This window comes from Drosophila bipectinata, chromosome 3R (genome assembly GCF_030179905.1).
Source record: "Drosophila bipectinata strain 14024-0381.07 chromosome 3R, DbipHiC1v2, whole genome shotgun sequence".
In the NCBI taxonomy this organism is placed as follows: Eukaryota; Metazoa; Arthropoda; class Insecta; order Diptera; family Drosophilidae; genus Drosophila; species Drosophila bipectinata.
In genome coordinates this window covers 6,237,743-6,251,400 of record NC_091739.1, presented here as the reverse complement: position 1 = coordinate 6,251,400, position 13,658 = coordinate 6,237,743, and the positions used below count along the sequence as shown (strand labels likewise).

General features: G+C 45.3%; 1 protein-coding gene across 1 annotated transcript; it reads left to right on the top strand.

The window, feature by feature from the left end:
* The first annotated feature begins 3,793 nt into the window (after positions 1-3,793).
* Positions 3,794-8,318, top strand: lbe (ladybird early). The gene is made up of 2 exons (XM_017249652.2): positions 3,794-5,068; positions 7,534-8,318. Exons 1-2 carry the CDS (start codon positions 4,000-4,002, stop codon positions 7,965-7,967), a joined length of 1,503 nt encoding a protein of 500 aa, XP_017105141.2. The 5' UTR covers positions 3,794-3,999; the 3' UTR covers positions 7,968-8,318.
* Positions 8,319-13,658: the final 5,340 nt, after the last annotated feature.

Below are 13,658 nucleotides of genomic sequence, written 5' to 3'. Positions count from 1 at the left end.
GGCACGTAGAGAGCTTGGGCAGGAAATAAAGAATTGCAAGAACACAACCGGGAAATGGATATCATAATACTAAGGATCAAATACTCAAAACATGAGGCATTATTTATTAGATATCTTTATTTTATTAAATTTTATTTTCCTTTTTTGGGTATACTTCGTATAGTTTTTATAGCCTACATTTTTTGTCAGTGTAAGCTTCTTGGCCCGGATCGAACTGCTCTGCTGCGGTTCGCTAGCCACTCTCACAGTAAGAAATCCAAACAAAAAAAAAGTAACAGATTGAGATAAAAGCACAAGCCCCGAAAATAGAAACGAAGATGAAAAAGTTAAACATTTCAATTTGAGCATCGCTTTAATTAGCATGCGCTTGTTCATTGTTTTCCGTTTTTGTGCTTTCCATCGAGCGTTTGATTTGTTGACTCGCATTTGCTTTCTGGCTTTTAGCCGGGATGGCTTGATTAGCGTGCCCAACGGAGGCTGCCAGCTTGGCCCGAAAGCCATCTCTTTTGGCCTGGTCTTTGACTTTGCCTCCAGCCCGGGTCCAATTCCAATTCCGACTCCGAGCCCGAGTCCGAGTCGAAAAAAATCCAACCTCCGGATGAGGGCATTCGCTTTGTGGGTGGCCCCTAAACGGCTTAGTTCGCTCTGCTACTTTTTCCTTTGGACCATCTTTTGTTTGGCCGGAGCTTTCTTGGCCATGCCGATGATTACTGTGAAATTGGCAATGTTTAATGGTCGCTCCAGCTCAAGTGTCTTTTGTGTCTAACTACTTTTCTCTTTGATGAGTTTTCTTTTCTGTCATTTGTCTTTCGGACACAAAGCTCTAAAGTCGGGGGACTTTCTCTTTGATTCTGTGGTAGAAGTTGGGAATTTCTTTCGAATAAACAATGCACTAATAATGTCTTGGTTAAGCAAGATTTAATCTTGCCAAAAAAGCCAAAAGATCAAGCCACTATTTTTAGTAAATCAAAAAACACACCTCCCTTAAACGGACAGAATAAAGGTGTGTAAATGCATAATTAACGTATATGTGGCTATCGGTAGTAATACATTTTTCGTCATGCTACCAAAAGCTAAGTAATTTCGATTTTAGATCGCGGGAACCTCGATTTTGTATCTGCCCCACAACATCAGGTGGCAGTGAGAGGCATGTGTCAATGCTGCGTGGGTCGGTGACTGTGGCTGTGGCTTGAAAATATAAACCGAAAGTGACTCCATGGCATATGCAAATTGCTTAAGGCCCACGGCAAAAACTACTAAAAAATCGAAAATAAATATGCTTATGGGAGCTGTGACTACGAGTTGTGGCTGCTGTTGAAAGCTTGCTAATTGACAATTACAGACAAAGTAGTTGTTTAATTTAATAGTTAATAGTGGGGCTCTAGGTTATAAGCTGCATTAGTAAAAGGTTAATTGCCAAATGGGTTATGGGTTGTTGACAAACAAAAACTAAACTATCAATCTCTTATTATTATTTTTTTAAGAATTGTCTTTTTAAATATAAGACAAACATAAACTTAAATTACAGGTAATTTGAATTACAGCTTAGAGGTATGGGCGTTACTTGTTTAATCTTTATTGTATAATACCATACTTAAGCTAAAATTAAGTTCACTTTGCATAGATTACTGGCATGATATCTAGCCATGGAAGCCACAATCTAAATTATAGGAAATTTATAATTTCCGGGCGTTCAATTGAATCAGCTGCTCCGGCTGTTTTGTCCAACCTTTATCCGGCAGCTGCCTTGAACCGATAAATCATTGAAATCGTCGCCCGATACTTTAATTTGAATATTAATGAACCCTTTCCCAGCACTTTCTCCACAGGACCATATCAGCGTGTGAATGAAGCCACACACAGCTATCATAGAGTCGGGGTTACAGGTGTAAATTGTCTTTCCCTGCCAAGGATTTCTTGAGTCTCAAGGACCTAGTATAATTAACACCGCGGCTTTTCCCACGCAGCCGGAATATTTGTGTGTATCTAATAGATACACTAATAGCCGCCAAGAACAAAGACGGAAATATACAGAAGAAATTAGAATTATAAAAAATACAGAAGCGCTAAACGCGGGAAATCAAAAGTGCCGCTCGCGGCGAAACTCAATCACAAACCGAATGCTCAAATATTTGTGTGATTAGTCCTTATCAATAGCCGCTCGGCAGGAGCATCAGGTAGCCCGGGACCGGCATACCGAGCGACCATCCGGGATCCGAAAAGGTCCCAGATATACTCGAAACCCTGTGGACCCACTGCGGCTAAAGTCGGGCGCTGAGCCTGCGGTGGTCGCGCCGTCGATTCCTTTCTCGTTTAACGTCCTGCTGCGACGGCAATTGGTTTCGATTTTCGATTTTTCGTTAATAGACCTTTGGCCTTTGTCTTCAGACGACCTGACGCCTTTGTGCTGCCGTCTACTGTGCTGTTTTAGCTGCTGCTGCCCTTTGTTCTCCGCTGGTTGTTGCAACAATTCACATTTGTTTCAATTAAAGGGATTTGGAGTGTTTGTTGGGCTTGTAAGTGTCAGCATTTGCCTTCAAGTTGGCTAAAACGTGTGGACAATTGCAAATTGGTTGCATTTAAGTTGATGTCTGTCGCAGAGCGGCAATGATCAGAGAATTTTGTGGTATGCCACGAAGGCAGGCCATGTTGTTGATCTTAAACATCTATCCTGCCTAAAAATAGAGTCCTATTATCTCAGCTTACAAATAATAAAACGATCCTCCCATTTAAAAAGCCGTCGGTTCCACAACATTCACTTCCATGTACGTACAACAAAATATAGATTTTTAACCAACAACCTTATAATTTCGTTGCGACACTAAATAACCAGTTGGTAGTAAGAAACGACACTCGGGCAATTGGCTCCTAACAACAAAGTATGGGGACTACTTACTTATGTATAGTACTTTCTATGCCACCATCCCGAACTGGCTTCATTTTCATTCTCAGACTCAAATTAATTTCAAAATGTCTTCAAATTTATGCGCATTTTTTATTTTCCTTACCCACGATACGGTTGCCCTACCGCTTCGTTTCTAGTATTGTTGGCTGTTGTTCTCCAAATTAATTATTCGTTTTTCTTACACCAAATTAATTGCAAACGCTTGACAATTAAACGCGGGCTGCCTTTAGGGGGTCATCGTCATTAATGCTAACTGAAAGGGGGGTTCCTAGAGACGGCCAGGGGGGGCCTGGAGGGGCTGGTGGAGACATGGCCCTCTGCCGCTGTCGCTGCCGACGTCGTTTGAAGTTGTGAAAACTTTGCAGCGACTAAATACTAAATACAGTCTCGTTACAATCTGAGGAGCGTCGCACTTCGCGTCTCTTTTCCGCTCGGCGCGCCATCTCGCTTGTACACCCGGTCGGATGATGAACGCCATAATTACCGTTACGTATACGCCACCATTGCTATTTTTTGTTGCTGTAGCCGATTGGTGCTGAGAGCTGCCGCGAAAGAGACGGCCTAAACAGGCAGCTGTCCCCCTCTAGCTTGGGTGATTAGGCCGAAAACTGGTTTTTCCTCTCCAGGAGAGAGCAAGCGGAAACGTCGACAACGAAGCCGAGCTTGTTGTGCAGTTATGATTTGATTGCCGAGGCCGAGGGTTTAACTTTAACCACCGACAAACGAGACACGACCGAGCCGCGCCGAGAGAGTGAGAGAGCGCGAGCAGCCGAAGAGCGAGACGGCCGAGCGCCGAGCAGAGAGCAGCGCGGCAGCAGCAAAAGAACTGAAGAAATATCGACGTGTCTAGTTAGCAAACCAATCTTCAATCTAGTTTCGAGCGTCGAGTTGAGAGGTCCTACCTATTGGATCAGCGCCGTCGTAGTCGTTTAACCCACAGATAAATTAGTGCTAACCCGAGAGATACAAGTACTTTCGAATACTTGAAATTACAATCAGTGACACAGAACAGTTTGTGTTCCGAGCTAAGAAACAAAGTATAAACGCAACTCCCAAGCGAACCAAGTGAAAAACAAGTCCAGAGACCTCCTTAAATGCTCTGCCCTCCAACCATGCGTCCGGCCAGCCCCGCCGAATCCGAGATCTCCGTGGGTGGAGCCCCCAGCCCGCTGCCCACCCAGCACTCACTTCCGAACCCACATCCGCATCCGCTGCACCACCCCCGTGCCAGCACCATCGATCTCCTCCAGCAGCAGCAGCTGCTGATGCAACAGCACGCTGCCGCGGCAGCTGCCGCCTTTGGACTGGGCCGCACTGCCGTCGGCGGCCTGCCGGAGGATTACTTCCAGCCGCTGAAGCGCTTGCGCATGTCCTCCTCGTCGTCGGAGCCACGTGATCACACTCCCAGTCCTCCGGCTCCGGCTGCTGTTCCGGAAAACCCGACAGCCGGACAAACAAACACCAAATCCGCCATCGAAGGCGTCAAGAGCTTCTCCATCGCAGATATCTTGGGTCATTCGGAGAAGCAGCGTGAGGAGTCTGTGTCGCCCCCGCCGGCCTCGAATCTGTTGGCTCCACCCGCCTCCCGACCGGCGCCTTCAGCCGGAGGACTACTGCAACCGCGAACCGAGCCCCTGGATGTTCACCCGGCTGCAGCGGCCGCCATGCTTTTACCCGGCGGACAAATCGTGCGGCCCTGGGATCACCTCCTGGGTCCAGCCATGCCCGTTCGCCCCTTCATTCCATCCGCCCTGTTGCACTACGAGCAGCGTCTGGCCTTGGATTACCACCGCCAGCTGCAGGAGCACTTCAATGCCCAGGCCCAACTGCTGCGCCACATGGGCATGGATATCATTCCGTCGGAGAGCGGCTCGGATCGTTCTAGCTCCGCTGCCAGCGACTGCTGTTCTCCAGAGATCGCCCGGGACTCGGCAGCTGCCGCTGCTGCAGCATCCGCCGCTTCCGCCTCCCGGCACAGCCCCCAGTCTTCAGCGCAGCCCGGTGGATCCGTCACTGCGGCCAGTCCCTCCCAGAGTGGGGCAGGCACAGCAGGATCCGCTGCTGGAGCCAATAATGCAGCCGCCGTTGCCAAGGCCAAGGCCAATGGCACACCATTGGATGCACTGTTCCAGATGACCACCAAGGACTTTGATGAGTCACAAGGTAAGGATCGTGGTTTTATTATTGATCTAGCTACCTAGATAGAAAAGAATATCCATTAATTAAACTTCCATTAGCAAAAAGTCTCGAGCGCTTTCGTCATCTTGACAAATGTCTCAATTCTATAATGAATTTACCCGATTTCTTAATTAGAATAAAAGCTTATAATTTGTTATCGTTTGGAAATTGGGGAGCCAAAACCCCAGCAGCTGAATATTCAGCTTATTATGATGCTTGCCATTTATCAATCAGCAAATTCGAATTTCGTTTAATTGAAATGAATGGCACTGTTCCCTTTCGCCCCGCCGATATCTGGGTTTTTGTTATGTAAATTCCTTAACCGATTCGATTTCTGACTTTTAATTAATTGGCAGCATGCGCCAAAGTTTCGATCAGACAGAAATAAATGGGAATACACATACGTATAGTATTACAATTGGAAAGCAGAACTTTGCTCCTAAAAGATTGGAGGGTCAAGTCCCCCCTTCGTCACAGTTCAAGCCAACTTAGTGGGCGTTTTAGCCTAGTCTAGTATGCGTCCTCTACCTCGCTAGTGATTTCATGGCAATTAATGTCTAATAGTCCCGACTGTCCACATTAGTTTGCCTGTGTCGCCGTGTCGATTCTGCAGCGATTAGCAGCAATTAGCTAGCGGTGCATTACCTAATCGAGTTTTGTATTTGCGGCTGCTCATCGAACAATTAACATGCCGTTTCCATTTGTTATTTGTTGCTACTCAAAACTAATGGCCGACAAACTCTAGTGGTTATTGCTTTGGCCATAGTCATAGCTCCACTCGTAAACATGTTTTAAAATACACTGATCGAGCGATTAGCGGCGACACTCGCCAGCCCCCCTGTTGTATAATACTGTATCTTCAAGTATTAAGTTGACAAAATACACATATTATTGTTTATCGCGGATTGTATAACCCCAAGTCGAAATATTTATGACCACTGGAATGTTTCGACTTCGAAGCCATCGTTTGTCTATCAACGGCTCGTGGGTCTGGAACGATAGGCAGCTGCGAGGACACCGTGGAATGTTAATTTATGAGGAGTAGACATTAATATCACTGACACTATAGCACAGATATTCTTTATCGAAATAGACTAGTTTTTTGTGGAACTCATTTGGCTTTCCACATATGGCTGGTGGCTTTTCTTTTTCTTACCCTCCCGTGACTTTAATGACCCAGCAAAAAATGCCAGACACAGTGTCGCCCCTAGTGGACTAATTGCAATTCTCGGTACTCGCGCCAAATTAAAACATAAAACCACTGTTTCCAACTGTTGCCCTGCTAGTATTCCTCGGAATTCGATCAGGTTTCCCTCTTGCCATGTTTAAACATATTGGACATATTTCTCTGACAAATACCACCAAAACAAAACTCCCTCTAACTAATAGTGAAATTTATGCCCTGTAAGTGGACACCTGAGAGCCAGAAAGGATACCCAAGTGGCCAACTCATTTCTCTTTCGAATTTTCCCTCGCTTGGAGATAAGTCATGGAAATTACTTAATGAGGCCCCGATAAAAACAAATACAGGGCGACAGGCTCTGGGAAAGGAGAAAGGGAGGCGTTCAGTCAAGTGCCTAATGGGTTTTGGGTTACAAAACGTGCTCGAGATAACAAATGACCAAATTATGCGTTTGCATTTCGAATATATGGTACACAAAAAACTGGTATACCCACATGGCTTCGTTTGCATTTTGTCGTTTGGTTGGAGGGCATTTAATTAGTTTTTAATGTTGATCTAGTTTGTTTGACAAGCAATCGGAAGGGGTGTGAAGCCATAGCCGTAGCCATAGCCCATATCGACCTGTGAACCGGTTAGCCAATATTCAATAAATAAATATTTATGCAGATGGCAGCGACCAGATCGTTGATCGCTTTGATTGGCACCGCCAATCTGCGATTTTATATCTCAACTATTTTGTATCTCAGCTGCATACCAGGAAACGTTATGCAAGCTCAATCAGAGCCTTAAGTACAGGTCACTGGCTCATTAATCAAGCTTCGGGTGTACCACTTAAAACTGATTTGTAGGTGTCAATAATTATTATAAATCACACGACAAACAAGACAAATGAGCAGCTCGCCTTGCACAATGCCTGAGAAACCTGCGAGCGTCATTAGAGCCACAACCGCCCACAACTGGCGCAATCAATCAGCTCGAAATTATACACTCCAAGCTCGGAGCGAAGTGCTCGCGGAATCGCGACTGCAATTACAATTGCAATTGCATTCATAAAATGTATCAATCATGGCACTTAAACTAACACGACCCTCTCACGCCGCGCGGCAATTAAAACTAATTGCAAAATCGCTTGTTAGTAACCGGTTTTGCATCTCAGAAAGAGTCTTAGACCTAATCGATTTTATGGTTGATCAAAGATTTTATTGAAAGTCTCTTAATAGTTTCAAAGACAACATCTAACCACTGGCTTCACCTTTTACCATTTTAGATAAATCCCATCTGGACATCTTCTCGAACCGACCGCAGCCCAAGAAGAAGCGCAAGTCGCGTACCGCCTTCACCAACCACCAGATCTTTGAGCTGGAGAAGCGTTTCCTCTACCAGAAGTACCTGTCCCCAGCGGATCGCGACGAGATCGCCGCCTCCCTGGGCCTGTCTAACGCCCAGGTTATCACCTGGTTCCAGAATCGCCGGGCCAAGCAGAAGCGCGACATCGAGGAGCTGAAGAAGGACTTCGACAGCGTCAAGGTCTTCTCCGCGCACAAGTCCTTCCTGGAGAACGTGAACGATCTGAGCATCCTGAAGAAGAAGCCCATGCACGAGGCGGATATGGTGGGTCTGGCAGCTGCAGCAGCTGCTGCAGGAATGGTGGCAGTACCAGTGCCAGGATCTGCTCCCCTCGCTGGTGCCCCGCCCAAATGAGGGCGTGGCCAGGTGCGCACCGAACCGCCAAGGCAACCTGATGATTGGTACAGAAAGTGAGCAACGAGGAGACGAGTATTTTGTTTAATTTTGTGTCGAGTGCCGGGGAACAGCTTCCCCTCTGAAGCATTTGACGGCTAGAGGAAGTGGCAGGACATCCTTACCAGCTTCCACTGCCAATACAACTAAGTGGGCGAAAGGCTGAATCAGAAGCCAGCCCCAATCGGAATAAAACCAGCCACCCAGACAGGACCAAGGCCGTTTGTGGCCAGAACATGCTAGAACAGCCATAACCGGAAACGGAAATGGACATGCAACCAGCCAGAACTAGGCTCGGACAGAGCCAGAGAACCATCGATCAGAACCAATTTGAATCGGCTCTTTTCAGAGCCACCAAAAAGATTATAAAAAGAGGTTTTTCGAATTTCAATAAAAGGTTCTGAAAGAAGGTCTATTATTTAATCACCGATTTCTAATCAGTAGCAAAACCTTAAGTTACAGTTTACCTTTGGAGGGAGGCTTTTGTTATTCAAGTTCGTCGACCAATTAGCGTTTAAAAGCGAAATCAGTTTCACTCCAATTAATAATTTGAGGCAAACAAAGGGAGCTACCAAAGACCGCAAATTGTTGTCAATAAATTTAAGCATATTTAAGCAAACAATGCTGGTAAATTTAAGCTTCCACTCGGCTTGTGTCGGTGGGTTCGATTGAATTTGTGGATAACTGGGGATCCGAACTGGAATTTGAATATATATTTCGTTTCAGCTTCGATCGATCTTAATGATGTTGCTACGTATTTTGTTGAATTTGATGATGATGCTGAGTGGCGGAGCCTTAAAATAAAAGAAATCTTTTTTAATTTTTATTAATGATTATTTACAACCGTTATTCATAAATTCAAACTAATTAATTATTAATTTAATCACTTGCCACGAACGAAAACGAGTTGGGTAAAAAGTCCGAAACCCGAAACAAAAGCCAGAATGAATCCAAGTGTCTAAAGTCGAGCCGTGGTGTGAGCTGATCGCTTTGTTTTTGGCCTTTTATTTGCAGATTTGTGCACGGCGCCAATTTGCATACGAAATTTACTCAAAATTATTTCGATATTTATTAATTTTCGAAGCGATCATTTTCATAAATTTGGAACTGGGAGCCGGCCGATCTCCGGCTACCGTTTGCGGCAAAGTTCAAAGGTGGCCCATCGTCGCCAGCGGCGCACACATTTTTCACTCCCGAACCGAAAGATGAGAAGCCGAGATACTGGAAAGATGACCTGCGAGCTCTCCGCGGCTGAAGTGCGCCATCAATCTCGGTATCGACCCCAACGAACTTGGCCAGAAGCCAGCAGCCAAGCCAGCCGCTCAACCGATCGTTTGTTAATCATTTGAATAATCAAGCTATCAATTCCGCTGCTAATGATGCCCGATACCAGTACCGATGCGGACCAACTGCTCCGAAAACACACTCCCATACTGGCTAACAGTTCGTAAACTAGACGGGAAAAGCCTCCTGCATATGCATGAGATGCAGATCACCGATCCAGATCCGAAACTCACTTTAAAGCAATTTATTTTCATTTCCAAATGTGTGACAATGCAACGCAGCGCCGCGATAAAGAAACTTTTAGAGTCCACCGCCCAAACAGACTCTGGGCTGGTCTCTGAGGTGTCTCTGGGCTCTCGGGTGTTATTAATGCGCTTGGAAAGTGCCTGGCGAAAGTATCGTCGAAGAGGCATTTAATTGAAATTGAGTTGTACTACAAATTACTAAGCCCGAGGCCATTACCGGTGGCATTTGGCTTTAGTAGCTGAGAAAATTTGCCGGGCAAATCGAGGTAAACGGCGACCGGCTCTAATTATGGGAAAATCTCCCAGCGACTCGGCGCTTCCGTGAAAACAAACAGAAATGCGTAAATGTCGAAACCCATTAATCGAATCAACTAAAAATGACTAATGAACCTACCGCACGATGAGTGGAAGTGCCTCATGAGCCTTACAGCCCGCTTTAATGAGGCCAGATGCGAGTAAGATGGCTGATGGTCTTGATTGCGGTGGTCGGGTATGTTCGGGAAATGGCCCTGTTAATGGAATTAATAGTTTGTTTCTCGAAAAATGCTAGTCGGAAGCAAAGAATAGATTCTTTAATTTATTTAAATTTACATGGAAATTAAACAGACCTGAGGACATTGTAGTTTACATGGCTTAAGATAGATGATAAATGTGGCTTTAGTTCTTATCTTAAAACGTTCTTAAACAGAGTAAAGTAGATACTCAAAGAACCCTTAACTGAAGGAGAAGATCTCCCTCCATTTAGCTGTCATTCCCCTAACTAAATGCGTTTTCTTCCCTGCTCAGCCATATTGTCAGCAATTACTCAACGTTTCCCCTGTCAGGTGATCAAGTGCTTGCAAACACAGAAAGCGGCGCTCGACCTACATCAAGTGCCAGTCTGGGATGCAGATGCATCTCCCGAGTGCCAAGTTGGAGTCGTATTCGTATTCGGACTTCCAGTTTAACTGGCGCCGCGTTGCCAAAAGATGAAAAGTTACCCTCGCGGCGGCTGAAAAAGCGACTCGGATCCGCTTGGCCGAGTGCTGATTATGATAAATGTAAACAATTCAGCCAGGCACACAAATGCAATCAAAGGACTGCAATTACAACTTAGTTGCCGGAGCTGGGCCCAAACCAGTTCGGAGAGGCTCGGCCAGAGTATGGTGTGCCCCCCAAGAGGTTCGGCTAACATCCGCATCTCTCTTCCTGCCGCCTGCAGTGGTGTTGGTACTGGAGTATCTATGTGCCGGCGAACGGCGAGCATGTGTGTGTGCGATAGAGATATAAAAGCTAAATTGGTAACTCATACTTAATTTGTTGGCGGCACCTTTGAACACGCTTCCAATTAGCTTACAGCCGACACCTCGGGCCGGCGACTTGGCCACGTTTTGGGCCACAGGATAATGCCGCATGGAAATGATGCAGCAAAATACAAAAAATAAAAGCAAGGGGAGCACACAAAGTGGGTACCAACTGATAGCAATTTGTTTCTCTTTCCTGCGCCTCAGATTTCTGTTCCATTCATCCCGGCAACTTGATCGTGATGCGGCATATTTCGATCAAGAAATCCAAAACCTAAAAAGAAATCCCCACACAGTACGCCACACATATTTGTTAGTTTATGAATGAAATCTTATGATTCGATGCGATCGCCCTTAAAAGCGTTAATGAAGTTGTAAATTATGAAAAGCAATATTTAAATGTATCCCATAAAAGCTAAAAAAGGGTTATAAAAAAAGTTGATTCAGTTATTTTACAAAAGAAAAGAACACAATAAACGATAATTTAGATTTAAATCAAATGGGAAACAAAATAAGCGAGAAATAAATATCTTTTGTTATAAATAATTGAGAGTAAATATTTCCACTTCTTTTTTAATATTTAAAATTATTTTCTATGACTACCTCTCTTAGGAAAAAATTTCTCAACTAACTTTCCGAATATAAAATACAGAAACCCCCATAAAACCTCTTTAAATGCAATTTAGGGCCGATATGCTAATCCTCCAATCTGGTAGCGGCTAATTTATATCACGATAAGATCATATGCCAGAGGCCGCCATATCCAATCACATTCCCGACGCGATGGAATGAGATACCCCCGACCCCCATACCAGAACCCAGGGCAATCAGCCACTTAGCCCCATCTTGCAGGGAACACACACGTAGGCGCCTCCAGCAGCAGGTTCGTTGTCCGTCAACGGACCTCGAATTCGCCGGACACGTTCGCGGACAAAGACTCCAATCTTGTGTTGTTGTTGTTGCTGTGGCTTGGTCCACTTAATTCGTTTGATGGCAGAGAGTTGACGCCAGCCGCCTCAACAATACCGCTATATCGCCGATAAGCATCCAATGGCAAGAAATTTGGAAAATCAAAAGATTCACAGCTCCTACAAGCCGAAGGGAAGTGTTAATGGATGTCACTTTAGTTGGTCCCCCTCCCATTGCTCCAATCTACCTTTGGCTGACATTAAGCTTCATCAGACATTCAACTCGATGCTGAATTAGCATACAAATTACACACGAGCACTAGCACTCAAAAATGCTCCCTCTTCGGTTTCATCTTCGGGTTTTTGGTCTTTTAGTTTCTTAGTTTTTCGGGTTTTTGGTTTTCGACTTTCGGATATTTGTGACCACAACAAAAAGCCGACAAATTTCGCCCCAAACGCTTCCAAGTGGCAAACGGCTACCGATTTTATTATTGATAATGTTTTGATTTATCACAAAGATATACAAATTGCCACTGCCCCAACCGCTCGGCTGAGGTCCATGCTGTATTCTGTATCTTGCCGCAGGGCGCGGCACTTTTTGTGTATCTTATGGATAAACGCTGGGGTATTTCATACGAGACCATAATTTGTATGCGGTAGCCCCAAAGTTGTTGGTGTCATTTCGTTCCATTTCGTGTTGCCCGACTCTGGCTGACTACTTAAGTTAAGTTGAGCGATCTCCGGTGAGGTTGGTCCCAATAGACGGATCCAATACGGATTGACAAATGTTGCGGTGTGATGCAGTGTGTCAGGTCGCGTTCAGTAAATTGTTTTCGACATTTTCGAGTCGTATTTGTGGTCGAAATCTGCATAATGAGTTGGCAAAACGCTGACAGCTGTCCCAAGCTGTCGAAGATTATTCGATGATAAGGCGAGAGGATCGTTTTGCCTGCAGTCATAAGCGCATTCGTCACGGATTTTTCGCATCGGGTGCAGCTGAAAAAAAAGGTTGAGTTCGGCGTTGAGCTGAACTGAGTGGAGGATTGCTTCGAGCTGTAGTTCGCTTCGTTTCGGATCGGATCGGATCGCTCTGGGAGCGTTGATTGTTGATTGTTGACAACTGGCTGGCACAACTTCATCATCGTCAGGCGCAGGAACTGGGAACATCAGCAAAACAAAAGGCGACATTAATGCATTGCCAGCAGCCACTTTCGTACCACAAAACCCGCCGAAGGGGCGTGACAAATTTGACACAACAGCAATGACTTTATTACCAACTGACTTCAGCTCCCAGTTCCCTGGGCCCTGTTGACTGGTCTCTTTTTCCTGATCCCTGATCACCCCCCGAGTGACAATATACCACAAATAAGTGAAGAGACCTCTCCGGGGATTTGGGCTTGCCAGATGCGACAATAAACACTTTAGCTATTTATGAGGTTTTAATGAACACGGGCCTCGCCATCTTGCCCCGGCTAATGAAAGGATGTAGAGCCGATACATTTGGCTTATGAATTTGCAGAATTAGAGGCGTGTCGAAAGGCCACGAATGTGAAGTGTCGGTGCGAGTGATTTTCCTAGGGGCGTTGCCTAATTAAGATTGACAGGGCGTGTCGCGTCTATTGAGGCGCCCAATTAAGAGTCGTTTTGTAATTGATTTTGAATACGAATGCAACGGCGATAGTGAGTGTTCCCAAGGCAGACCAATTTCCCTAAATTGAATGCACAAGCGAAAGGCGCAAAACAAACTTGAGGCCTTCGAGTTCGTCAAGTCAGTCAAGTGCAGGCATTAATCAAAACAACGCGGCCATCTTGCAACTGAAAGGGGAAAGGGAAGGGATCCAAAGCTGTTATGCAAATGCAAATAAAGGAAACCCCATTAAAAGGGAAAGGAGCAGGAAGCTAGGGAAGCAACAACGAAACAGAAATACTCTA